Raw genomic sequence first — 24,581 nt, 5'->3', positions numbered from 1 at the left:
GTTTATAGTGCCCTTGGCCGTAGAGCGTGTTTTTCGAGTCTTAATCGTGGAGAATATTGACCCACGATGATCCCCATGCTGTTGATTCCGCCAGGGTCTCTCCAAGATTGAAGTCACCTTGCTCTTATGGTTACATATTAGATCTAGTACAAAGAGTTTAGCAGCAGTTTGTAACTACAATAATATTCCAACGCATGCACAAAAAAACGCCACGAGATGATACAAACACATCAAACTCGAAACAAAATATAATATGACCAAGAAACTCTCCACTCTATCATTTACAATGAGGAGACCACAATTCAAACTAACATCAAACATAAAAAAGATTTGGCACAAATTAATCAAGCAATTAACTAATGCGTTTACAGGAATATTGCATCAGTTTCCTGTTAGACGAGGCAAAAGGGCAGCTTCATATCAGAGCAGGTGATTTCTGCATCTTATCTGGTAATGCAAGATGCATAGCATCCACATGGAGCGCTAGAAACTATCTTCACCGTATTTGCAGTAGAGCTCAAAGTCACCAACTTCTTATGCTTGGAGGAACCCCTGATCTTCCAAGTAAGAAACTACTTCTTCAGCCATCTCACATGGGGAAGGACACGCTCCTCCTTTATGTGTTAATACTATCTGAAGCCAGATAAAAGGATGAAAAAACAACAAATGAAAAATTCTGCTTTCGTATTTGGAATAAAACAATAACATCAAGCACAGTATCGGCCAAAAAGGAAAACGTAACAACAGGTGAATTAAGTTTATGTGCAGCCGTAGTTACATCATACATGTCACCCCCAAGTTTGCACCAGATCATCATTCATTTTAGTCTGCATCATATCCCTACAGGCTAATTATAAAATAAGAATTGAAATGGTCACATGCAATTTAAAGCGACTAATTTATCTCAAATTCAAGTTCTTGATGTAGAAAATCTTTACTTCTGGATTGCGTTTAACTATTTTATCTTTAAGTTGATATTCCCCAGCTAACATGACGTTATGTGTATTGCTCTTTAGCATGAGAAACATTTATGTATATATGATATCTCTATGTACCCGCACCTGTTCAATTTGAACTTCAAAGGTGTATTCTGCCTTTCTCTAGATAGTGTACATACCTCACAATTTAGTGGTGGCTCATATGGATCATCAATCCCGGTAAAACCTGCAATGCCAGATTGACACAGTATAAGTAATGATCAGCATTTTGGACTAGGAAACTATCGAAGTGATAGATAATATGGCCATTCAACCATAAATCCATGTGCAATGTGAAATGAAAATATGCGGTGCTTCTGAATATGGATAGTGGGATTGACATACCTACACATTTAAATAAAACTCAACATACAAATTGTCCAGGGTTTAATTAGCAATAGAGTCACACTTAAGGGGCCACATATGAGATGTCGAAATTTACTAACATCAAAAGTATACATGTCAATTAACAAGGGAAGAAGATTCACGGATTCACAGGTTTGCATCCCAGATAAGAATTTTTCAAGTGATTGTTTAAACAGAAGTTTCAGAAACGATAATAAGATTCACAATGTTTCTTGTATCACACGGGAAAAAGAATTATCAACGTAAAGATTATAGTAGCAGTAGTACCTTAAGCAGGCTGTTAAAATAAAGAAGACTCAATTCAGTAACCAAAATCCGAGATAGTAGTTTGCTTATACCTTTGATCTTCCCTGCACGGGCAAGCTTATATAGGCCCTTCGGGTCTCTAGCTTCACAAACTTGGAGTGGAACATCCATGAACACCTTTCACAAAACAAGTTTGCTTTACTCAGAACTTCTTCAAGAATTATTTCAAACATATGCACAAAGCTCAGAGTTGAAACGTGAAAAACAGTCATCTATTTAAGAACCAGTGAAAATACCAACCTCAATAAAATCTCCAGCAGGTAGCATTGCACGGCAGGCATCACGATCCTTTCTATAAGGAGAAATCAAGCTAGCAATACAAATAACTCCAGCATCAGAAAACAATTTTGCCACCTCACCTGAATACAAAACCAAAGCCAATGCTTCATGATTATATAATGAAGTCGACAGCCATAGTTGATCTAAAAAAGGGCCTAGTTAAGCTAAAAGGAGGCATAGACATACCAATCCTCCGAATGTTCTCTGCACGATCTTCTGCTTTAAAACTAAGGTCGCGATTCAAGCCATGCCTGACATTGTCCCCATCAAGAACGTAAGACAACTTCCCCCTGCGGTACAAACTCCCACCCAAAGCACATGCCACCGTGCTCTTCCCTGACAAACAAAATTAATAATACGCAAGTAATGAGCAACTTTCTATCCGCACATTGCCTGATGGGTATAGGTGTTGTTAGACTACCAATCCATCTATCTTTTAGATCATCCTTCGTAGATCATATCCACCAAAAATCACCCACATCTGAAATCATATGACCATTGCATTAAGGGTTTAGAATCTCTTTGTAAAACCGTATTCGTCCATTTTCTTCACTACAAACGCGTCTCTTAAGGGTTTTGGATTTGTCTAATTTTTTGCAAGGATGATATACGAATAATGTTCTAAAAGAAAGAAGGTTCAGATCATTAAAATACATTACGGAGTGGACTCCACAAAAATCGTATTTAAAAAATTGTGGAAAAAATTGGTGCCATGAATACGCCCGCATTATATATACATTTATATGTATGTAGGCATGTATATATGTATATACAACTTTGAATTAAGAAAATACCAACCTGAACCGCTGAGACCGGTGATCCAAATGACACAGCCCTTTTGTTTAAGCAACTTCTGCCTGTCCGTTTTGTTCAATGAGCACTCATGCCACTTAATATTGGTTGATTTTCCAACCAAAGACAACAAGCTCCCATTTTTATCTATTCAACAAAAAATAAAAAACAAATTCAAATAAAAGCTTAAAAATTTCAAATCTACATGGTAATTTGCAAATGGGTTTATGCGCAACTCAGGAAATAACCCAGTACCTGAGCTCCCGGCGTGCCCATTCAGACTCGCCGTTTTGGAACCCTCCACCTCCATGGCCTTTACTACAAACAAACCTCTGGCTTTCAAGCTATTTACAGAAGCGCCACCGTGCAAGTTCACGACCGCCAGCTGCGACCAGGACGAGGACGACGGCGGCGTTTCGAGCCCGACCCGGAGCCCAGGAGACGCCGCCCATTGCAGCGACTTGGCTTGCATGTCTCGCAAAATCATCAAATCCCCAAAAAAAAAAAAAAAATTGAATTTGTGAAAATATAAATTGGGTTTTTTTCTAAAAGCCCGGAAAAATATATGTAGTGAATTTGAATGTTGATACGAATTAGAGTGTAATTTTGGTGGGGGATATTTGGAGGGAGGCCGTTGGGAAATGGAGTGTTGAGTTTGTGGCGGTGAGAGTGTTGAGGGCTGTCGGTGGGTAACAGGGGTGGATCGGTTTTAATAAAAATGTGACCGTTGGTTTTATTCTCACGATGCCGTGAAACCGACATCGTTCAAGACGCAGAAAAAACGTGTGTTACTGCCGCGATTAATTGCGATGTAATGATTCTGTTGATCTTTTGATTAAATTTGCACGTTGATGTTGCTTTCATTGGGGAGTTCCTTGTTTGTTTAATTATTTCTCTACACTTATTGTAATTTATTGTGTTGGATTTTTTTCTTACACCTATTCTAATTTTTCGAATAAAACTCAAATTTTAAATCTAAATTTATCCCTCAACTTGTTTGAATCATTGAACCAAATATGAGTGTTAACCCAAAACTTATTATTGGGACAAATTTAGGCCAGAATGCTCTTTGGATCAGTGGGCCGGCCGTCCACCATATTTGTGTATTTTTTTTAGTATTATATTTATGAATTCATTGAGTCAAATAACTAATGTCTAATAAGATCAAAATATCGATGTATTAAAAAAAAGGATCAAAACCAACAGTTAAAAAAAAAAATCAAACGATCTAAATTCAAATCCAATAGCTAAAATAATTTATAAAAAAATCTTTCATGTGTTTCATAGTATCGGTTTAGTGATTTTTCAATATTTATCGGAATGTATATATTTTTAAGTTAAAATGTTCATAAAATTAAATTATGATAGTCTACGTATTTAAAAATAATATTATTTTAAATTCATTCTTTAATAACTAAAAGTTTAACCTAGGAAGATTGGAGCAGAAAAATTATTACTGGGTTAAAACCTAAATTTTTTGAGTTAAAAATTTTAGATTTTAACTTAAGAGTTAGAGATGGTCTTACAATGCAAGTCACAATTTTACATAATTAGTAATTCCCCTTGACATAATTAAACTCTAGACAAAACTGTTCATCTATCCCCTGTTATCGGGCGCAAAAATGTTCAATTAACTAACGGTTTGTGATGTCGTCCAAAATGACGTTTTAATTGTTTTTTTGACAATGAAGTTTTGACGAATTTAATCCTGAAACGATCTTATAAGTTTTGAAATTAGATTGAAATCAAAACATTGGTATTCATTAATTTAGACTAACAAATCGCATTTAAAACAAATTCACTACTGAAGCTTTAACCAAGAAGAAACCTTTTAGTATAGATCAAAAGCATAAGAGATATGTTTATGATTGTCAATTTTGATGCGGCCTTAATCTTATTAATTTTTTTTTATAGCTGATTCGAACAATATTACATTGTGATAGTATAATAGAACTTAATTTGTGACACACATGAGAGTTTTGATAGTAGAAAATAATATTTAAAAACTTTCTCAGAATAACCGAGAAATTTTTCAAAGTGCCCGGTATTTGGGCCATCACTTCACATGTTGTAAAATAATTGAAAGGGCACAGAAAAATACATTATTTCCTTCACTTGTATTATAATATGTGAAATATAATTATTCCTATACATATAATGAGGCATATGGTGGTTAAATTATGAAATATGTGGCAATTGGACCTTTGTGATTACTCGGAATTGATGAAAGGCGAACGGTGAGCCACAATTCGAAGAGAACATCAGAATGATATTGACGGTGATTGGATTGACCCAGTATTCAAAAGAAAAGTCCACGTAACACTACTTTTACATTTAATCATTTGATGTTATTGATATTCACATATGTTGTATTATTATCACTTACACAAACTTCGCAACTTATCTAAGTTGTGCTTTGCTTATTGCGCCATTCCCAGAGCATAGGATTGGTAGCGGTTGGAAGGAGAAAATTGCAGGTGGTGTAGCTGTTGTGGGTAGCGCATGTATTCTTTAGAATATGCAAAAGTTAATTTCCCACAATACAAACTTATTTATTTAAAGGGAAATTGAAGCCTAAAGAAATAGGACAACAATAAAAGATACTTAGTCAACTTCTTTTTACCTCAAGTTACTCAAATATGCTTTTCTATAAAAACTAAACAGATTTGATCTCACAACCCAAATAAAAGTGAGTCACATAAAGATGTTTTCCTAACTGAATGCATATGATTTTACCTTAAGAAGTACACGGAATCTTGACATTTTTTTTCACACTGAAAAGTTTAGTTTTATGCTATGAGTTTCAAGGTTTTTCCATAGGATGAAGGCCCTAGTCCGACGGTTTTACTTTATTTTCTTTCATCGGGTTTAATTTGAGGTTGGTGGCTTCTATAGAGTTCAAGTAATGCACTGCTTGTGAGCTTTGAGAATCACTCTAACCTAGTGATCAATGGAGAGAGAGAGAAAAAAAGTCAGAGAGGCTTGAGGTTAGGTTTAACGGAGAGGATGATGAGGATGACACCGTACCCGACTCAAACATTGGTGGTCAGTTTCTCGCCACATGACATACTAATTTTTGTAAAATCAAGAGAGCATTTCAGATTGAGACTTTTGGACCCCTCCTAAGCTAAAATCCTGACCCCCTCCGCCACTTCACGGAATCAACGTCAATGTTGTTGCCGTGGAAACCAAGTCTTCGTCGCTTTGACCAAACTAAAATTGAAGATTATTTACACACACGTTTTTTAAGTAATGCTATGAAGACCAAATTTTTAAACTAGATTTGCAAACAAAATTTGATTTCCTTAGCATTACCATTTATACCAATTTAGTTTTTAAAAAAAATCATCTCCACATTACCCTTTATACAACCAACAATAGAAAAAGATTGCACTTTCACAAACCAATCTCCTTCTCAACCATCTCTTCACTCGACACTCCAACTTGGGCAGTCTAAATGTGGGCCTCTCAATGTCAACTGATAAAGCCATGCAACGGCATAATGGAGGCAAGTCTTCTATTGTTATAGAAGAGATTGGGAAGGAAGAGACTGATGGCAGTATACTGGAAAGGGGTGCAGAGCCAAGTGACATGGATATCATCAAATCATCCCACAAAAGAAGCAAAAACAGCGATAGTAGAGTAGAAAGAAAACAAAGAATGGATGATAGGTTGCGAAGTATGAGCATCAAAGAGAGGTGCTTGATGATGGAACGCACCCTACACGTTGAAAAAGAGCTAAAGGAGATCCCAAAAGAATTCTAGGAGATGTGGGAGTACATGGAGGAGGCCTCGGAAGCTGAACGTACTGATCTTATGGCAAGGAAAAGGGGGAAAACTCACCAAGGCAGTGGCAGTTGGCCTGATACAGCCATAAGATCGCCATGACACACTTATTTTGGAACTGCAGTGTTCTTGAGTCAAACACGGTAGTTCGGGCTCTACATGGGCTCATTAGAAAATATAGACCCTCTATGATCTTTCTTTCGAAAACTAAGATGAAGGATCATAGAGTTAATGGGGTGCGAAAAAGAATGGGATTCATTGATGGTTTTAATGTCTCGCCGATTGACAGGGCTGGTGGTCTTAGCCTTTGGTAGGATGATTCGTTGGAGGTCCAAATTATCTTCTCTTCCAAACATATCATTGATGCTAGGGTTAAAAGAGTTGGAGATGCTATGTGGGTAAGGGTGACTGGAGTGTATAGTACTTCTTACCGTGGGGAAAATGAGGTCTCTTAGAACTGAATGACTTCCTACTTTCAGCCTTCGGATATTCCTTGGTTATGTAGGGGTGACTTTAATGAATTTATTTGGGAGTCTGAAAAATCTGTAGGGGCTCTGGTTCTTTATAACCGGCCCTTGTACTTGGATAATTTCATGGAGGCATCAGAGCTTTTGGACCTCCACTTTAATGGGTCTCCATTTACATGGCGAGGGACTAGAAATGGGGAGCTAGTGGAGGAACGGAATGACAGGGGTTGTGTAACCAACTGTGGCAGGCTACTTGGCCAAATACCTCTGTTACACACGATACGGTTATGGGTTCAGATCACTGCCCAGTCTTTATATGTTGTGAGTCGAGCTAGAAAAGGTAGAAAGCAGTTTCGTTTTGAAGCTTTGTGGGCCAATGAGAAGGATTGCAAAAGGATTGTTGAATCTTGATGGAATCGCCATTGCTCTGGGGATGTGATTACAAGATGGCAGAAGATGATTAATGTCTGTAGATCCAAACTAACTTCATGGAACAAAAAAAAGTTCAACCATAGAGCTAAGGAAATCGAAGTTCTAATGGACCAACTTGGGGAACTCCAAATGAACTGGGGACCAAATAGGGAGGAAATTCTCAAAGTGACCATCGCGGTTGACAAGCTACGGGAACAAGAGGAAAACTTTTGGCAACAATGATCAAAGGTTAAATGGCTCCAAGATGGTGATGCCAACACTTCATTTTTCCATCAATCTACTTTGCAAAGATGGAGGAGAAACAAAGTGGTGAATATTAAGATGGACGACGGTATTTAGGATGAGCATCCAAGCCATGTGCACCAATTGGTTGATGACTTCTTCATCAAACTCTTTACTTTATTAGGTTCGAGAGAATGGGGACAGGTTTTAGAGTGCATTTGCCCAATGGTCACGGACGATATGAACCAGTCCTTACTGATGCCTATCTCAGATGAGGAAATTAAATGGATGCTAGGCCAATGGGAGGTCTCAAGGCCCTGGGGCCGGATGGGTTGCAAGGGGTGTTCTACCACTCATTTTAGGACTATATCGTTAACAAAGTTAATGAGCTTGTCATGTTCTTATCCAATGGTGAAGCTTGTCCTAGGTAGCTCAACGCGACTCATATAGTTTTAATCCCTAAAGTCCTAAACCCGGAGTTGGTTTCTCACTTCAGGCCTATCAATTTATGTAATTTTTCCTATAAAGTATTATCCAAGGTTTTGACTAATAGACTGAAACCTCTACTTCCGAGCCTTATTTCTCCCATGTAGAATGCGTTCGTTGGGGATTGGCAGATTCAGAAAAATATTGGGATTGCTCACGAACTATTCCACTTCCTGAAACTCAGGAAAACAAAGAGCAAGTTTGAACTTGGCATCAAGTTTGATATGCATAAAGCTTACGACCGTGTGGAATTGGATTTTTTGGATGCTGTCATGAAGAAGATGGGGTTTCACCCCATTTGGCGGACACTTATCATGGGGTGTGTGTGTTTAGTTAACTTTGTTGTCATCCTCAACGGGCAACCTGGTAACAAATATGCTCATTCGAGAGGTTTAAGGCAAGGTGACCCACTATCCTCGTATTTGTTTCTGATGGTTAGCGATGTTTTGTCAAAGATGATAAGTACCGCCACAAAGTCTAAACAACTACATGGGGTTTGGATGTGTGCCTATGGCCCACCTATTTCCCACATTTTCTTTGTTGACGACACCTTGATCTTTTTGAAGGCTAACAAAGCTAATTGTAGCAACTTGGGCAGATTACTGGAAACCTACTGCTTGGCTTCGGGCCAGGCAATGAATCTTCAGAAATCATGTGTGTATTTCAGTGCCAATACTTCTATGGCAATTGTGGAGGAGCTTGGGAGTGACCTAGGTATTCTGGTGGTGTTCGATCCAGGTACCTATCTCGGTCTACCTGCCATTTGGGGCAGCTTTAAGTGCCATGGACTTGCTTATGTGAAGGGTCGTTTGTTGGGGAAAATTCAGGGGTGAAAACATTGTACTCTCTTTCAGGCTGGTAAAAAAGTGATGATTAAGTTTGTTGCCCAAGCCATTCTAGCATACTCGATGAATTTATTTAAATTCTCGAATTTTATTTGCAATGAGTTAGACTCCTTGATCTATGGGTTCTGGTGGGGATAAAAAAAAAAGGGAGAGAAAAAATTCACTGGGTCTCCAAAAAAGTGTTGGGACTCCCAAAATCTGAAGGGGGATTGGGTTTTAGAAATTTCATATCCTTCAACGATGCTCTTCTTGCAATGCAGTGTTGGAGGTTGATTACAGAGCCAAATTATTTATGGGCTTAGGTTCTTAAGGCCATGTATTTCCCAAACTGTTCCTTTATTGATGCTCATAAGGGTAGCCGGGCTTTTTGGGTTTGGTCCGGCTTATTGGTGGAAAGAGATTTATTGTTGAATGGGGCTCACTGGCAAATCATGGATGGGCAGCGGGTGCGAGTTTAGGTTGACATGTGGCTTTCATCCCTCCCGATGGGCCATCATATTCCTGGTGGTAAGGTTTCGGTCACCAAGGATACTCGAGTGGTGTATTTTATTTGTTCGAAATCTCGAACATGGGACCTCAACTCGCTCTAACCTTTCCTTTTGGTGGAGGATCTCAATGCTATTAGGGATGCATATATTGAAGACTCTATATGTGAGGATAGGCTCATTTGGCTGGTGACCAAGAATGGGCATTATTCGGTGAAGACTGGGTACCATTGGGAGCAAGCCCAAAACCCCCTGATGATGCAGCATCCTTATTCCTCCCTTGCTATCCCAATTCGGTTATGGAAGCTTATTTGGAAACTTAGAGCGCCGGCAAAGATACGAAACTTCATGTGGAAATCCCTCAACCGTGTTTTCCCAACGATGAATGATCTGTTCAAAAGCAGTCTGTCCCTTCTCCGACTTACCCGATTTGTCATAACCAGGATGATTCGATCGAGCACTTATTATTATTATGCCCTTGGGTGGAACCCGTTTGGTTTGGTGGTGTTCTCAATCTTCGGATTGTGATGAGCGAGGTTTCGAGCTGGTTGGAGTGGGTACTTTCTACTTCAAATGTGCATGGCGATCATGATGATGATAAGTTGTCATTCATTTTGTATGTTACCTTTACGTATTGGCACATATGGAAAGCCAGGTGCAATCTTTTGTACATTAACAGTCAAATCAACCCCACTCAAGTGATATGTGCTATCTCCAACTCAACTAGAGCTTTTTTCGATTTTGTTAAAAGAACTCCCTGTTTTTCGAATGAAGGCTATTTAAGCGTCCAGATGGGCCATTCTTCCTACGCAGTTCACAAAAATCAATGTGGATGCCAGCTGGTCTGCGTTAACGTGTGTTGGTTTCATTGGCATTGTTCTGCGAAATGTCGTGGGTTCTGTTTATACCATATTTAGGGCCTTTGTATTTAGATCTCGTACAAATACTCGGGGGACTTAAATGTAATTATGTAATAAAGGAAGGGGCAAATATGTAATAAGTGAGGAGCCCTTATTCTATAAAATGACCCATCATCCTCACAATTGAAAAAGGCCATTTCCTAAGGCTCCTCACCCTCTCAAAGCTCTCACTCTCAAAGCTCTCTCTCTCTCCCTCAAATAAATACATATTCAGTGTGGACGTAGCCCAAACCTTGGGGTGAACCACGATACATCTTATGTTATTTACATTTCATGTAGATTTACGGTCGGATTTACGTTGTTCCAAGACCTCGGGTTTTGTGCATTAACATTTGGCGTCGTCTGTGGGAACCCAACAATGTCGGTTCTCTTTCAATTTTTCATACCTTCACCGTGAATTTGCAAAATCTGGAGAAACCCAACAACACTGCAGCACCAAAGTCACAGCCACTTAGAAGCATACACATTTGGTTCCTTCCCATTACCAATATCCAGAGTTCTGATTTCTCCATCTTTATAATTGCTACTGTTTCTTAAGCTTTAGCTCTCTTTCTCTAACATGAAAGATCAGGCAATAAAGAGTGTTGAAGGAGATGATCACCATCACGATAGGTCCGCCAAACAATCCTCTCCCGCCACGTTTCCATCGTCAAAATTCGGAGATCCAAAGAAAAATTTTTAATTTATGGAAAATTACAGAAATTTTTCGTGCCACGTTGCCATCGTCAAATTCGAATCCTCCAAGATTCGTGAAAACAGACATAAAAAAAAAAAAAAAAACCTCAATTCTTTCCCTCCTCTCTCTCACCTGATCTATCCCTCCCTCCCCAGCTCCGTCTACATCATTCCCGCCGATTCATGGCGGCGACGCAAGCAAGTCTTCTCCTCCAGAAATAGCTCAAGGATCTTTGCAAGAACCCGATCGACGGATTCTCGGCCAGTTTGGTCTCGGCTCTTCCAGTCTTCCTTCCCCATTGATTTTCTGGTAAAGCTCCGTAACAATGGAGAAGGTGATCGCTCTCAGCTTCATCTCGGTGTTCAAACAACTGGAAGTACGAGGTATTCCTCAGCTCAGGCGACGATACATGCACCACCTCCAGCAAAAGCTTTTTCGCCAAAGAGCGCAAGGCCGACCGCGTTCCCATCTGCACAATACCTGGGCACTGTTTCGATAGGCTCCTATCACTAGAAGAAACAGAGTCAGATGTTGAGTAGCAGCAAAGAGCTGTGACGGACAACAAGGAGGAATATCACCGTATAGCCTGCGCACTGTGGAGGAGGTTTTCACCGACTTTAACTTTGCCCGAGATGGAATGCAAGAAAGGGACTGGTTATCTCTAGTAGCTGTGGACAGCAACGCATGGTTGCTTTTGGTGGCTTTCTACTTTGGTGCCAGATTTGGTTTTGACAAGATTGAAAGCGCAGTGAACCGAAAGCAAAAGCAGAAGAGCAGAAAAGAAAAGTACTTTGATGGGATTTTTACAACTGGAGTACACCAGCTTGTGTTCAAACAACAGAAAAAAGAAAAAAAAGAGGTGATAGTGGATGGGCACAACCAGGCTGTCCAAGAAAAGCAAGTGGAGTTAGCCCTCCAGTTTCGCCAAGAGACAGAGACGTAGTGGAAAGCAGAAGGAAAAGAGAAAAAGAGAAAAAAATAGAGTGGGAAAAGCAAAAGCAAAGCAGAAAAACAAAAGCAAGGAATGAACACCCCACCAGAATAATGTGGATTACTTTCCTTATTTTTGAATGATGTAATTTATTTTTCGTATCTTTCGAAGATATTTGTATAAACCCCATCAGAGGGTAAAAATAAAAAATAAATAAAAAAAAGGGCAAAGCCCAAAATAAATGTGCTGAAATGTTGTGTAGAGGGCGAAAGCCCATAAGCCCAAAATAGCTTCAACCAGGCGATCAAAAGTACGTCCAGTACTCCACAATTATTCGGCAACATGTCGCTATTACCACCAACCAGGTGATGAAATGTACAACCCATACTCTAATATCATTTGGCAACTAGCCATCCATACCACCAACCAGGTGATGAAATGTACAACCCGTACTCTAATATCATTTGGCAACTAGCCATTCATGCTACCAACCAGGTGATGAAATGTACAACCCGTACTCTCCTTAATGCCAACAACCAGGTGATCAAAAATACGCCCAGTACTCCAAATTATACATGAGCATTACTCATGTCATTCATACATAAACATTCATGAGCATCACTCATGACAATCATACATAAACATTCATGACCATCATTCATGTCAACATTCATGAGCATCACTCATGTTAATATTCATGAGCATCACTCATGACAAGATCCATGAGCATCACTCATGTCAATCAACATAAACATTCATGAGCATCACTCATGTTAATCAGCTTCAAAAGCTTCATTTACAAAGCTCTAGCTTCAAAAACTTCATTTACAAAAGCTCCAGCTTCGAAAGCTTCATTTACAGAGCTCTAGCTTCAAAGCTTCACTTGCAAAGCTTCACCTACAAAGCTTTAGTGCAGGGTATACAAATACTGCCTCCGAACAACCGCCACTTCGGCCCATACATGGATTCAATTTAAAGTCTCCAGCCAATAGACTCTATTAACCGAAGACTTGGGGGACTACATTATGTACCATATATTGGGCCTCAACTGGGCCTCATGAAAAATACTTGGGGGACTCTAGCCCATTATTTATGTATTGAGGAGCGAGCCCTTATTTTATAAAAGGGACTCCCTCACTATCATTAGAGAGCATCAACTCTAGCCCATTATTTATGTATTGAGGAGCAGGCCCTTATTTTATAAAAGGGACTCCCTCACCATCATTAGAGCATCATCAACTCTAGCCCATTATTCATGTATTGAGCAGCGAGCCCTTATTATATAAAAGGGACTCCCTCACCATCATTAGAGAGCATCGCTGCCTAGTGAGCAACCGCCTCACCGCAAACATCAACTCTAGCCCATCATTTATGTATTGAAGAGCGAGCCCTTATTCTATAAAAGGGACTCCCTCAACTTCAACGCTACAAGCCGAGTCAACCAAGACAACATAAGCCACAAGCCGAGCAGCCTCGCAACATGTGATAGTTGAGCATCATTTCGGATTGGACACCGCCTCATATCGAGTATCAGTCCTAGACGACATCTAATTACTTCGACCCACACATGGACTGAATTTCAAGTCTCCAGCCAAAAACCTCTCTTGACTGAAGACTTGGGGGACTACTGTTTATACCATATTTAGGGCATCCGTATTTAGATCTCGTACAAATACTCAGGGAACTTAAATGTAATTATGTAATAAGGAAGGGCCAAATATGTAATAAGTGAGGAGCCCTTATTCTATAAAAAGACCCATCATCCTCACAATTGAAAGAGGCAATTTCCTAAGGCTCCTCACCCTCTCAAAGCTCTCACTCTCAGAGCTCTCTCTCTCCCTCAGATATATATTCAGTGTGGACGTAGCCCAAACTTTGGGGTGAATCACGATACATCTTGTGTTATTTACATTTCATGTAGATTCACGGTCGGATTTACGTTGTTCCAGGACCTCGGGTTTTGTGCATCAACATTAACGGTCCCCTAATACCAAATAACTGAAGCTACATGCGCAAGGTGGACCTTTAGCAGACTTTGACTAAAATCAAAATCAATGGCATTTTATAAAATATGTGCGGGTATGACAAGTAAAAATCATGAATTCCTGATTGCCCCTAACTCTTGGAACTCAATTCCCACCTTCCACCAAGGAATCCAATTCCTCCAAAATGAGGAGTTAAATTCCATTTTTATGTGACCCCGACAGTTTTGACTAACTATTCATATCTTAGTAAACACAAGAATGATCCGTAATCAGAATCAAACTCCTCTTCTATTTCAATTTCAAAGTTTTTGTTTTCATCCTTCCCATGAACCTCGCATCATCCTTTTCCATTCCTCACTTCTCCATATACTTTCACTCTATCTCTAGGAACGAATGAAAACTAAAAATGAAGTGGTTATTAAATTGACAAAGAAATTCACAATGACAAGAAGATTGTTGTACAACACAAAACGGTGGAGCCATCATTAGTGACAAAATGATTGTTGTACAACACAAAACCCTAAGCGTTCAACCAGAGATTCGTGACTATATGCTTAATATAAACCATCTCAGTTGTACTGGTCACCAAATATACGCAGTCAAAGTAAAACCTGAATCGGTGGTCGTATAACCAACAGCCCCACCCAAAACATTCAACCATTTGAGATATTGATATAAACTTTTTAGATGTACATTTAGATTGCAACTGGGTAAGATTGCAATTCGCAATTAACAATTTGGTCTCTACTGATTGTGACACACTATACATATATTTCAAAGGTTGAAAAGTTCAACAATGCATCACATAATTGACAGTTAGATGAGGAAATAACTCATTCAGCTTATGTGTCATTCCAATACACCCATAACTCACCATTGCATTCACATAGAACTTTCGTGAAAAATCAAAAGTGGTATTATCCACACATTATTTGTTAATTATTGTCTTTTGATATTCTCCCATTCATTCATCCAACAACAAGAAATCGAGAAGGGTGTAGATAGCACCACCCAAATAAAAAATTATAACGGATCTTGTGTTATTCAAAGAAAAACTATGCCCTCACATCATATGATTGAGTCATGTAACTCATTTAATTGAGTGAACATTTTGGTCATAAGGATAACTTCTAAGATTTGATTTTTTTTCTCTCTCTTAAGAATCTTAAGAAGAAAAGAGAGGTTTCATTAATATTTTAGGGGCAACTAATAAAATTATGAAATTATTACTATAGTATAAAATAGAGGTTCAAATTGCACTATTCATGTTTGTTGTGAAATGGGGTTTCGATTTTGAATTAATTACGTTTTTGCTATTGTGTGTGTGGAGATTGTGCTTAAGCCTAAATAGCCGTATTGGGTTGCTACATTTGGGCCTAGGAAACAACTCTCACGTCTTTCGCCTACCGACAATGTGTTTGACTAAAATACACACCTAGGGTTATGAATCTGCGGCTATGATTGAAAGTTGTGAGGGCAATTTAGTCATTGGAATTTGGGATCGAATGGGGTTCACACAAGGAACCCCATTTTTACTAAAACCGATCCACCCTAATTATCTAAAATGCTTTAGACTTTTAAAGCATTCTAATTAACTACTTAGGATTTTAAAAAATAGACATTTGTTGGGTTACCGGCCAAAGTTAGTAAAATACGAAACAAGTATAGTATGTGAAAAATACATCCGTGTATTATTCGGCAACTTTGCTAAGAAAATATTTTGAGAAAATATTTTGAGAAAATTCTACGATTTTTGTTTTTAAAATTTTTAATATTTACTTCATGTCAAATATCCATTTATTATTATTATTATTATTATTATTATTATTATTATTTGTGAAACGATAGAGTTAGATTAGTGGTCAGATTAGCCACCAACATGGTTTGAACCCATGTTGTCATGCAAGAACTCAACACCTTTCCACCACCACTTGTCAAAGAAATTTATTTTATTTCTTTGATACATGTAAAAAAAATAAATATCGAAAATGTGAATTTTATATGTCAAAATGTGTCAAAATGACATGTGTTAAACGTAATAAATACGGAAGTACGTGTATAACATGTGTATTGTCACATCTTGGCCCCGGTCCCCATCACATTCTGAGCTCGACTCCACCGTAGCATAATATTATCCGCTTTGGGCCCCGACCACGCCCTCACGGTTTTGTTTCTAGGAACTCACACGAGAACTTCCCAGTAGGTCACCTGATGCGAGAATTAACTAGCACACAAATTAAACCCTCTTTTTGTCAATTGTAGTATAAGTATAAGTAGGGTATCGTTCTAGGCCGGGGATTAGGAGGGCTTGCTAAAACCTCTTAAAAACATAAAAAACAAAGTTAAAAATATTAAACAAGACTCAAGGACGCAAAACTAGGCTAAAAACTCTAATAATTCGAAACACACTTAAAATGACTCAAAATAATAAAAACAATTAAATTAAACACTAGGAACTGAAATGGACGGAAATTAAATTAAAAGACTAACAATAAAGAAAACTAACTAAATAATATAATTTAATAATGGATGGGTGTTTGGTTTTGATGAAAAGTAAATTAAACTTAATTTAAATTACAGAATTGACAAAAACATAAAATTAAGGTAAAATGATAAATGACGGACTAGCTAGAGGGTTCTTCTCCACACATGACACATATGCAACCTAAATTGATTTTCAGTTGTTCTTTCAATAAATTATGAATACTCAACACCCCAGATTAATTAGGTCCGCTTAAATTAACCTTCAAGTTTTTCCACAAGTTATTGGGTTGGATGATTGCATACGACAACCCAAAACATTCCCTACAAGTTCCCTACATGACTTGCATAATAGAGATACAAGCAAGAATCATTAAGTTCTATGAAAAACATAAGCATTGACGAGGCACTCGTTACTATGATTTGCATGAAACTTATGCCAAGAATTTACTTAACGTGATTGTGACTAGCAACCTTTACTACTTGTGAATATAAGTTCATAACGATTAGGTGAAATTCACTTATATTCTAGCATCAAATTCATGCATGTAAATTAAGTATGCATCCTTAATCGACATACAAAAATAAGTTATCTATCAAGCAGTTAAGCAAATTAAATCACAACTCAGAAATCACAACTGAAGATAATCAATTCATATTACAAATATATTCATGGTTTTGAATTAACCTCTAGCCAAAATAAGTTTATTTACACATTATTAAAACAGAAATAAAAATAGAAGTTTGGAAAGATTAAACCGAAGGAGAAGTGAATCCGAGCTTCTGTATTTCTGTGCGCAAGACTGCTTCTGTTTTTCAAGGCTGCACAAAGCAGCGCCTCTCGGTCCACATGCTCAAGCTGCCAAATGGCAGCTTTCCTTTTCTGTCACACTCCCCTGGACTGTCCTCACCTCCTTTCCGTGACTCTGCCTCTCTCTCTCTATTCTCTCCCTCCAAGACAGCCCCGCGTCACTCTTCCTCCCGCGTCAGTCCCCTCCGTGCTCACCTCTCTCGCTGCTCAATGGCAGCTCCAGCGTGCTCACCTGACCGTCTGTCTCTCCCCTTCTGACTCCGTCGCTCCCTTGGTCTCTCGACAGCTGCCAGGCAGCTGTCCCCTTTTCCCTCCTGTCCTCACCTCCAGCTCACTGACAGTCCTCCCGAGGCTCTCCCTCCTGTGCCTCCAGTTCTTTACGTTTTATGCTGCCAAAGGCAGCATCTTTGCCATACTATTTTTTTTTATTATTTTCTTTCCAATGGGCTGCCAAAGGCAGCATCTCTGCCTTCCACCAATCCCCCATTTCTTTTATTCTTTTTCCGCCTGCCTTCACCTACCACATTCCACCTTAACATATTACATATAATAATATAATTAACACACCATTCTTCCAATTCCCTCTATATATAGATATATATGTGATATATATATATTATTTATATATCTATATCTATTTATATGTATATATATTATATATATATATATATTTTATGCTCTCCATTATTTTTCTAGTGGTCCACCCGTGTTCCACTATTTTTTGTTTATTATTTAAAACTCATTTGTGCTATTTTTATTTTCTTTGCATAACAAATCTTATAAACACAAAAATAACGTAAATAACTCAAAAATATAAGGAACTAACTAAGAAAAGACGAGTGAATTTGAAGTAAAAATATATATAAATATGATCCGATCATCACCCATCATGAGATTGCTCTCGCGCGAACTTGCTTAAATTCGGAGTTCCGATGGAACCCGAAGCCAGTGAGCTCCCAAAAGACCTTGTGCTAGGGAGAGATGGGAATATACATATAAGACTTACAAAATCCACTCCCTTGGACAATGTGGGATGCTACTTGTATAGTACCTTAAAATTATAAAAAAAATTGTGGAATATAATGAATCATTAAAACGTGTATGAAAAACAAAAGTATGTTTAAAAAACACATACGTACGTATATAATATACATAATATCTGCAAATTTAATAATTATGTCACCGACCTTAAATGGCAGACATGAACAAATATTGATGCAGAATTTGTTTTCACACCTCATACTCTCAGTTCCCAAATTATTTATTCACATTAAAAAAAAGTAAGAAAACTGGACTAAGGACAAGTTTTGGATTGTTGTGCTTTTTTAATAAATTGTTTCTGTTGTACTTTAAAAATAATCAGCGGCAAAATAAAACAGTTAAGCGTTTGATAAACTGTATTTTTAAAAATGTCGTGAGTATTATAAGCAGTGTCTAGATGGATAAATAATGTCATTGTTTAATATAATAATTTGACAACATAAGACCTAATCCCCCAACTTGCTCCAATCTTTGGGGCAAATATGATTTTTAACCAAAAACTCATTTCTAGAGCAAATTTAGCACATGATTCCCCATGTTAGTGGGGATTGGCCCACCATGTATGTGTATTTGTTTTTAGTCCTATATTTATAAATTCATTGAATCTAATAGTTAAGATCTAATATGATCAAATCTAACGGTAAAAAATAAGATTTAACGATCCAAATTAAATCAAACATCTAATGTAATTAAAAAAAATTATTTTATGTATTTCGTATTTTTTCATAGTGTTTCATGAGTTTCATGATGTCGGTTTAATAATTTTTCAATATTTATCAGAATCTAAATAATTTTATATTAAAATGTTCATAAATTTAAATTAGGACAATCTACATAATTTTTTTTTATAAGTTACTTGAAGAAAAAAAATTATCCTAAATTCAATTTTTAATAATCTCGGGCTAAAAGTTTAACCTAGAAGGATTGGAGAAGAAATATTATTTCTGAATTAAAATCTAAATTTTCTAAATTAAATATTTTAGATTTTAACCCAAATGTTGGAGATGATGTAATAGACTAACCTAATATCAAAGGGACAAAGTTATTTTCAAAATTTTCGTGAACAACTTTGCACCCTGTTAACGGTATCTATTCCCATATTAACGGTCCCCTAATACCAGATAACTGAAGCTACGCGCGCAGGGTGGAGCTTTTACCGCCGTAGTGGAGGAGGTCAGGCCGCCCTAAAAACTTTAAAATTGGGGGCGAGTTTTTTTCCAGTTGCGCAATTTAGGTTTCCTTTTCTTTCCAACTCCAATTTCGTCTACTTACCAATTTGCAAATAGCAAAATCCCTTTCCGATTAGGAATTAAAAAACAGAGCAAAGTCCTTTTCTGATTCGGAATTCAAAACCAGAAAGAAAACCTTTTTATAAATCAATCAGACCTCCCCACAATGCTTGAACTAGAGCTTCGTGTTCGTCGCAGAAATAAAGGGTTGGGACGGGTCGCCCGAGATCTGAATTCAGAGTTTAGCAGAAGTTACGATTTGGTCCAATTGGGAATTAGGGTTCATCCTGATTGGAATTGAATTGGGGATATTCGTCCGTTTCCGGGAAAAAAATAAATCCAGACTTTGCGCTGTGATTGACTTCGAGCGATGAGTTCTCACATGCTTTCGAACATGATGAGAAGAGGCAAAGCTGCTCCGCCTTCAGCCGCCAGAAAGCGCGGCGGCGAAAGAAGTAATTCATTTTTTGCTTTCTGTTTTTTTGTAATTTTCTTTTGGCTTTCTGGTTTTTGTAATTACGTTTCAGTTCAGCTAGTATCTTCAGATTTTGTGTAGATGGAGAATTCTTTTCTTTGTTGGTTAGTTTGAAAAGTTACAATGTGTGTTTTCTTACTCCTTGATTTTTCATGGTTTTAGAAACTGGTAGAAGACCTGGTGCAGTTGCAGCTGACGAGTCTACGGACAATGAACTGGTGATTCGGCCTCCAAAACTGAAGACACTTTCCTTTTTGTTAGAAGGGTTGTTTGAGAAAAGGTTCCTTTGTGTCACTTTGTTTTTCTTTCTTTGTAATTCTGAAAATTGGGTACCATTGATTTTGCATGCCATCAAATTTTGATGGGTTTTCTTTGTTTTTTTCAATGAAGGGGATCCGACCGAGAGGAGGCATTGGCATCAATAATTGAGGGATTAAATCGTAAACTAGACCATGAGTTTCTGGAAAACAAGTAAGCATATCTAAATTTTCTTTTATGTAAAAAAATTGTCTTGCTTTATTGCTAGGAAGTATGAAATCACTGCGTTATGTTTTCTTCGCTTTCCAGTACTATCAGAATAGTTGTGTCTTCACCCAAAGAATCATGTCATTGTAGAAGATTGATGTGTAGATAATAAGTAATAGGTAATTGGTAAACATGTGGGTTTTTCATTTGTATGTGGGTTGTGTGATCATGTATGTTGAGTCATCACTGTTTAGTAGAAGATCTAGATTGTGTAAATGATTTCTGAGAGCTCCTTTTGTGATTACTTTCTGTTTTCTTGCAGTTTTGCTACTTTTCTATTCAGAAGCTTGAATTGCCTAAAAAAGGGTTCTAACAGGGAGAAGCAGCTATCACTTCATGTCATTGGTTTGTTAGCTCTGTCAAGTAGCATGTATATTTTTATTTTTTTTTGTTTTACATTTCTCTTGTAACTCTAACAGGTCTCCTTTTATCATAATGTCAGGCTTGCTGGCCATAGTCATTTGTTGCGAGGATAAGTTGTCCGAAATATACAAAGAGTTGCTTCCTGTATTTTCCAAAGTTCTGAAATCTGGACCCACGACCTTAAAGGTAGCTTAATTTTCATGATACTTCATAAAACCTATCAGTTAAATTTGTTTATAGGATTTCTCAAGAAGTTGGGTTGACCAAGAGATGTTTTGATACAGATATTGGATTGTTTGGCTATTGTGGCTTTCTTTGGTGCAACTAACTCGGAGGAGACAGAAAGTGCAATGCAAATTATTTGGAAGTTCATTAATCCTGAGTCTGCCTCAGATGTATGTATTCCCTTATCTTACCTTTATGTCTTAACCAATTAATTTCTTCTTTTGCATTTGTTTTGGAAAAAACTTTTTATATTGAAGAATTATGGATCTTTGTTTTACCAATTTTCTAACTTACTTTATAAGTTCCCATATATTTTCTCTAGTATTTCTCTAGTATTTCTAAACCCTATATTGAAGAATTATGGATCTTTATTTTACCAATTTTCTAACTTACTTTATAAGTTCCCATATATTTTCTCTAGTATATCTAATGCCTACTACTACTACCCGGACCCTATAGTTATTATCTTCTGTAGCTTATTAGTATTTAGTCATAATCAATGGTGTTGTTGTTTTATCTGTTAGGTCAACACCCAAAACCATTCGGCAGAGGTCCTAGTTGCTGCAGTATATGCTTGGTTGTTTCTTCTTACAAGCATGGAGGGATGGAGACTCAGCCACAACTATTGGAATGGGTAAATTTTTAACTCAACATAATGAGAAGTTCACTCAATTTAGAAATGTCTTGAACTGTAACCTTTTAACAGTTAAAAATATATTTTCTGAAAAAAAAAACCATCTAATTGTGAAATAGTAGCAGTGAATCAAATTCTAATTTATTAAGTTCGTATTATTTACTTGGTTTTGAGGACAAATAACAAAGATGAAAAATGCTATTTCTTTTTCTCTCTTCCTTTACATAATTTTTTACTCCATATGCCATACATATCAATCGTTGCCCATCTCTATCATGTTATAGAGTGAATTATGTTGTTTTAGCACTAATCGTATATGTACAAATTGATACAGGGCCATTTCTTACTTCTCAAACCTATTAGAGCACGATAATAAATTAGTCCGCATAGCAGCCAGTGAAGCGCTGGCTTTGATATTTGAAACTGGTAGTCTGGAGAAGTTCTGGAGTGAAGCAAAGGATCCCAGCCTCACAAAATATTCACACATGCAACTATTACTGAAAGAGAATGTCTTAAAGAAGTTAAACTGTCTTTATTCGGACATAAGAAATGAGAATGTTGCAAACAAAGTCCGTGAGGTTGTGAAATATTTTGAGGTAACTGTCAGTTTTATAATTTATTTCTCTGGCAATACATTAAGACAGAACCATTTAAATTGTATTTTTGTTGATATGAAAGTGTAGTAATTTGAATTATATACTTTCAGAGTTCTCGTCCGTCAGAATTTGTTTTAACAGTCAATGGAAAAGGACTAAAGTTATCATCATGGTATCAAATTATTCAGGTAATTGAATGTTTCATAGTTCTCATTAATGTTTGTTTAATCATTTTCGGCTTGTTGTTATGATTTATAGTGTTTTCTAATCATTGTCATTTTCTTTTAAATATCTTGTAAACAGTTACAGTTTTTGAAGAGTTTTTTAGCTGGCGGATTTGAGAACCACATGAAGGTTGGTGTTTTCCCTCTTTCTGATTTTCTCAGCGTTCTTAATTTATGGTGGATTAACAATTTGGTTTATGCACCAGGAAAATGAGAAACTACAGAATTTGTTCGAGTTTAATCCACACAGAAACAAAAATTTAGGCCCAGAATTGTATGCATCTACCACTGATAAGGTTGGTCGTCTCTCTGTTTATCTTAGTTCATTTTTTTCTGTACCCAAAATAAAAAATTCTCATCTTTTGAATGTCTTGTAGTTAGTTGAAGAATTATTGATCTAATATTTCGACTTAAATTTACAGATTACTGTCTGTTTCTTTGTACCTGAAGAAAGAGATCCAGATAAACTGACAAAGGAAGATAGAAAGAAAGAGAGGGTTTGGGTATGGTTTTATTTCTGTTGTTATATTTGGACTGTTTTCTCTAATACGCAAAAACTTTTTAAGATGTACATATAGTTTCCTAAAGTAGGGTAATCCTTAACCAAACCAGGACATTTAGACTAACTTCCGTATATGCGTTGTGTGCAGAGGAATGCACTATTAGACAAGGCAAGAACACAACTAATGAGAAAACATCGGCTAATGTCACAGGTATTACTCGTGTTATCAAAAGAATACCATCTGTATTTTTCAATTGTGTTTGCCAAGGGTTGAAAGTTTACTTCTCATTTACTTGTCTGATTCCATGATGGTTCCTTCTGTAGGAAATGAATAGCTGCTGCTACGATTTTGAACAGTATTAAGGGATCTTCAATTTTAAGTTGTGTTTCATTGCTTTCTCTCATAAGTTAAGCCTTCTGTTTTCGTAACCCAATCGCGTTTGACATTTTGTAAGTTCTCATATCGCTGTTCCCTTTTTCTGAATGCATTCCTTTATGTTCGTTCAAACACCATAGAATTGGCCAAGGTAACATTTGAAAGACATGATCATGCCTTGCCCAATTCTGAATGGTTTAATTTGTATGAAAATGTTACCTTACATAACATGCCAATATTTAGCTCGGACCATAGTCCTATTTTCCTTCAGTGTAACAATGGCACCTCTTGGAGGAAATATTCCTTTAAGTTTGAGGCTATGTGGCTTCATCACCAAGGTTTCAATAAATTTGTTAAGGACAATTGGCAATGTAACTTCATTGGAAACTCAAATGATATGTTTCGAGCTTTTGCTGAATGATTTAAATTCAATATCAAACGTTGGAATAGGGAGGTGTTTGGGAATGTGGAATTAAAAATTAAAGTGCTCATGCATAAACTTAACGCCATACAAAAAAGAAGTATAACGTCCCAAAAACGGAGGGTATTGAACCGTAGCACAAACAATAAAAAGGGATCTTAACCCTAATTAAAATGCGAGCACCAACAATTAATATTACGGTTTAATGGTATTCTTCTTCACTCGTAATTGAGAGGTTTTAGGTTCAATTATCGTCAAAAGCATATTTGAATCATATTATTACTAGCCCATTATGAAACTTAGCCTACTCCCACACCTCCTTAGGTAGTACCTATGAAGGCTCACATTATTGGCAAAAAATATTTTCAAGTTAATACTAAAGTTAAAAGGAAAGTACATGACTAATTAAATTAGTTAGTCTAAATTAAATCAATCAATACAAAAAGGAGACAAATTAACTCTAACTTGATCAAATTATATCAATTAGGGTTTAATTTCCTAAATTAAAGATTTTAATTTAATAAAGAGCTAAATTAAATAATTAGCTCAAATGAAATCAAATCAGAAAATCAATCCCACAAATTACAAGATTCAGATCGGGAATTTTAAACTAAGACTAAATCACTCACTTATAAACACTAGGCTCATTTTCATGAAAGAGACACTTGAGGGAGAAACAAAGCAAGCCAAGCCTTTGGAAAAACCAAAAGCTCTCTGGTCAAA

The 24,581-nt window shown here is 37.0% G+C and overlaps 2 protein-coding genes across 2 annotated transcripts; one reads left to right on the top strand and one right to left on the bottom strand.

Moving 5' to 3' along the window:
* Positions 1 to 254: 254 nt before the first annotated feature.
* Positions 255 to 3,516, bottom strand: LOC126587534 (adenylyl-sulfate kinase 3-like). The gene is made up of 7 exons (XM_050252609.1): positions 2,976 to 3,516; positions 2,727 to 2,867; positions 2,115 to 2,264; positions 1,890 to 2,008; positions 1,682 to 1,766; positions 1,118 to 1,164; positions 255 to 633 (listed from the first exon to the last, which is right to left on the bottom strand). Exons 1-7 carry the CDS (start codon positions 3,205 to 3,207, stop codon positions 535 to 537), a joined length of 873 nt encoding a protein of 290 aa, XP_050108566.1. The 5' UTR covers positions 3,208 to 3,516; the 3' UTR covers positions 255 to 534.
* Positions 3,517 to 19,365: 15,849 nt separating this feature from the next.
* On the top strand, positions 19,366 to 23,855 carry LOC126587584 (uncharacterized). The gene is made up of 14 exons (XM_050252669.1): positions 19,366 to 19,972; positions 20,155 to 20,272; positions 20,383 to 20,463; positions 20,780 to 20,862; positions 20,960 to 21,066; positions 21,165 to 21,275; positions 21,630 to 21,739; positions 22,074 to 22,335; positions 22,446 to 22,523; positions 22,639 to 22,689; positions 22,766 to 22,855; positions 22,982 to 23,062; positions 23,210 to 23,272; positions 23,386 to 23,855. The coding sequence occupies exons 1-14, from the start codon at positions 19,888 to 19,890 to the stop codon at positions 23,422 to 23,424; spliced, it is 1,359 nt and encodes a 452-aa protein (XP_050108626.1). The 5' UTR covers positions 19,366 to 19,887; the 3' UTR covers positions 23,425 to 23,855.
* The last annotated feature ends 726 nt before the right edge of the window (positions 23,856 to 24,581 follow it).

The sequence above is a fragment of the Malus sylvestris genome, chromosome 10 (genome assembly GCF_916048215.2).
Source record: "Malus sylvestris chromosome 10, drMalSylv7.2, whole genome shotgun sequence".
In the NCBI taxonomy this organism is placed as follows: Eukaryota; Viridiplantae; Streptophyta; class Magnoliopsida; order Rosales; family Rosaceae; genus Malus; species Malus sylvestris.
Note: the sequence above shows the minus strand (reverse complement) of the source record. Positions and strands in the feature narration are given on the sequence as shown.

Excerpts from the sequence above, each read along its gene's own strand:
- LOC126587534 (XM_050252609.1), bottom strand. The coding sequence starts at position 3,207 with ATGATTTTGCGAGACATGCAAGCCAAGTCGCTGCAATGGGCGGCGTCT. Across the intron at positions 1,165-1,681 it reads CCGTGCAGGGAAGATCAAAG|GTTTTACCGGGATTGATGAT; the intron begins GTATAAGCAAAC and ends CTGGCATTGCAG. Across the intron at positions 634-1,117 it reads AGCCACCACTAAATTGTGAG|ATAGTATTAACACATAAAGG; the intron begins GTATGTACACTA and ends ATCTGGCTTCAG.
- LOC126587584 (XM_050252669.1), top strand. The coding sequence starts at position 19,888 with ATGAGTTCTCACATGCTTTCGAACATGATGAGAAGAGGCAAAGCTGCT. Across the intron at positions 19,973-20,154 it reads AAAGCGCGGCGGCGAAAGAA|AAACTGGTAGAAGACCTGGT; the intron begins GTAATTCATTTT and ends TCATGGTTTTAG. Across the intron at positions 22,856-22,981 it reads ATGCATCTACCACTGATAAG|ATTACTGTCTGTTTCTTTGT; the intron begins GTTGGTCGTCTC and ends TTAAATTTACAG.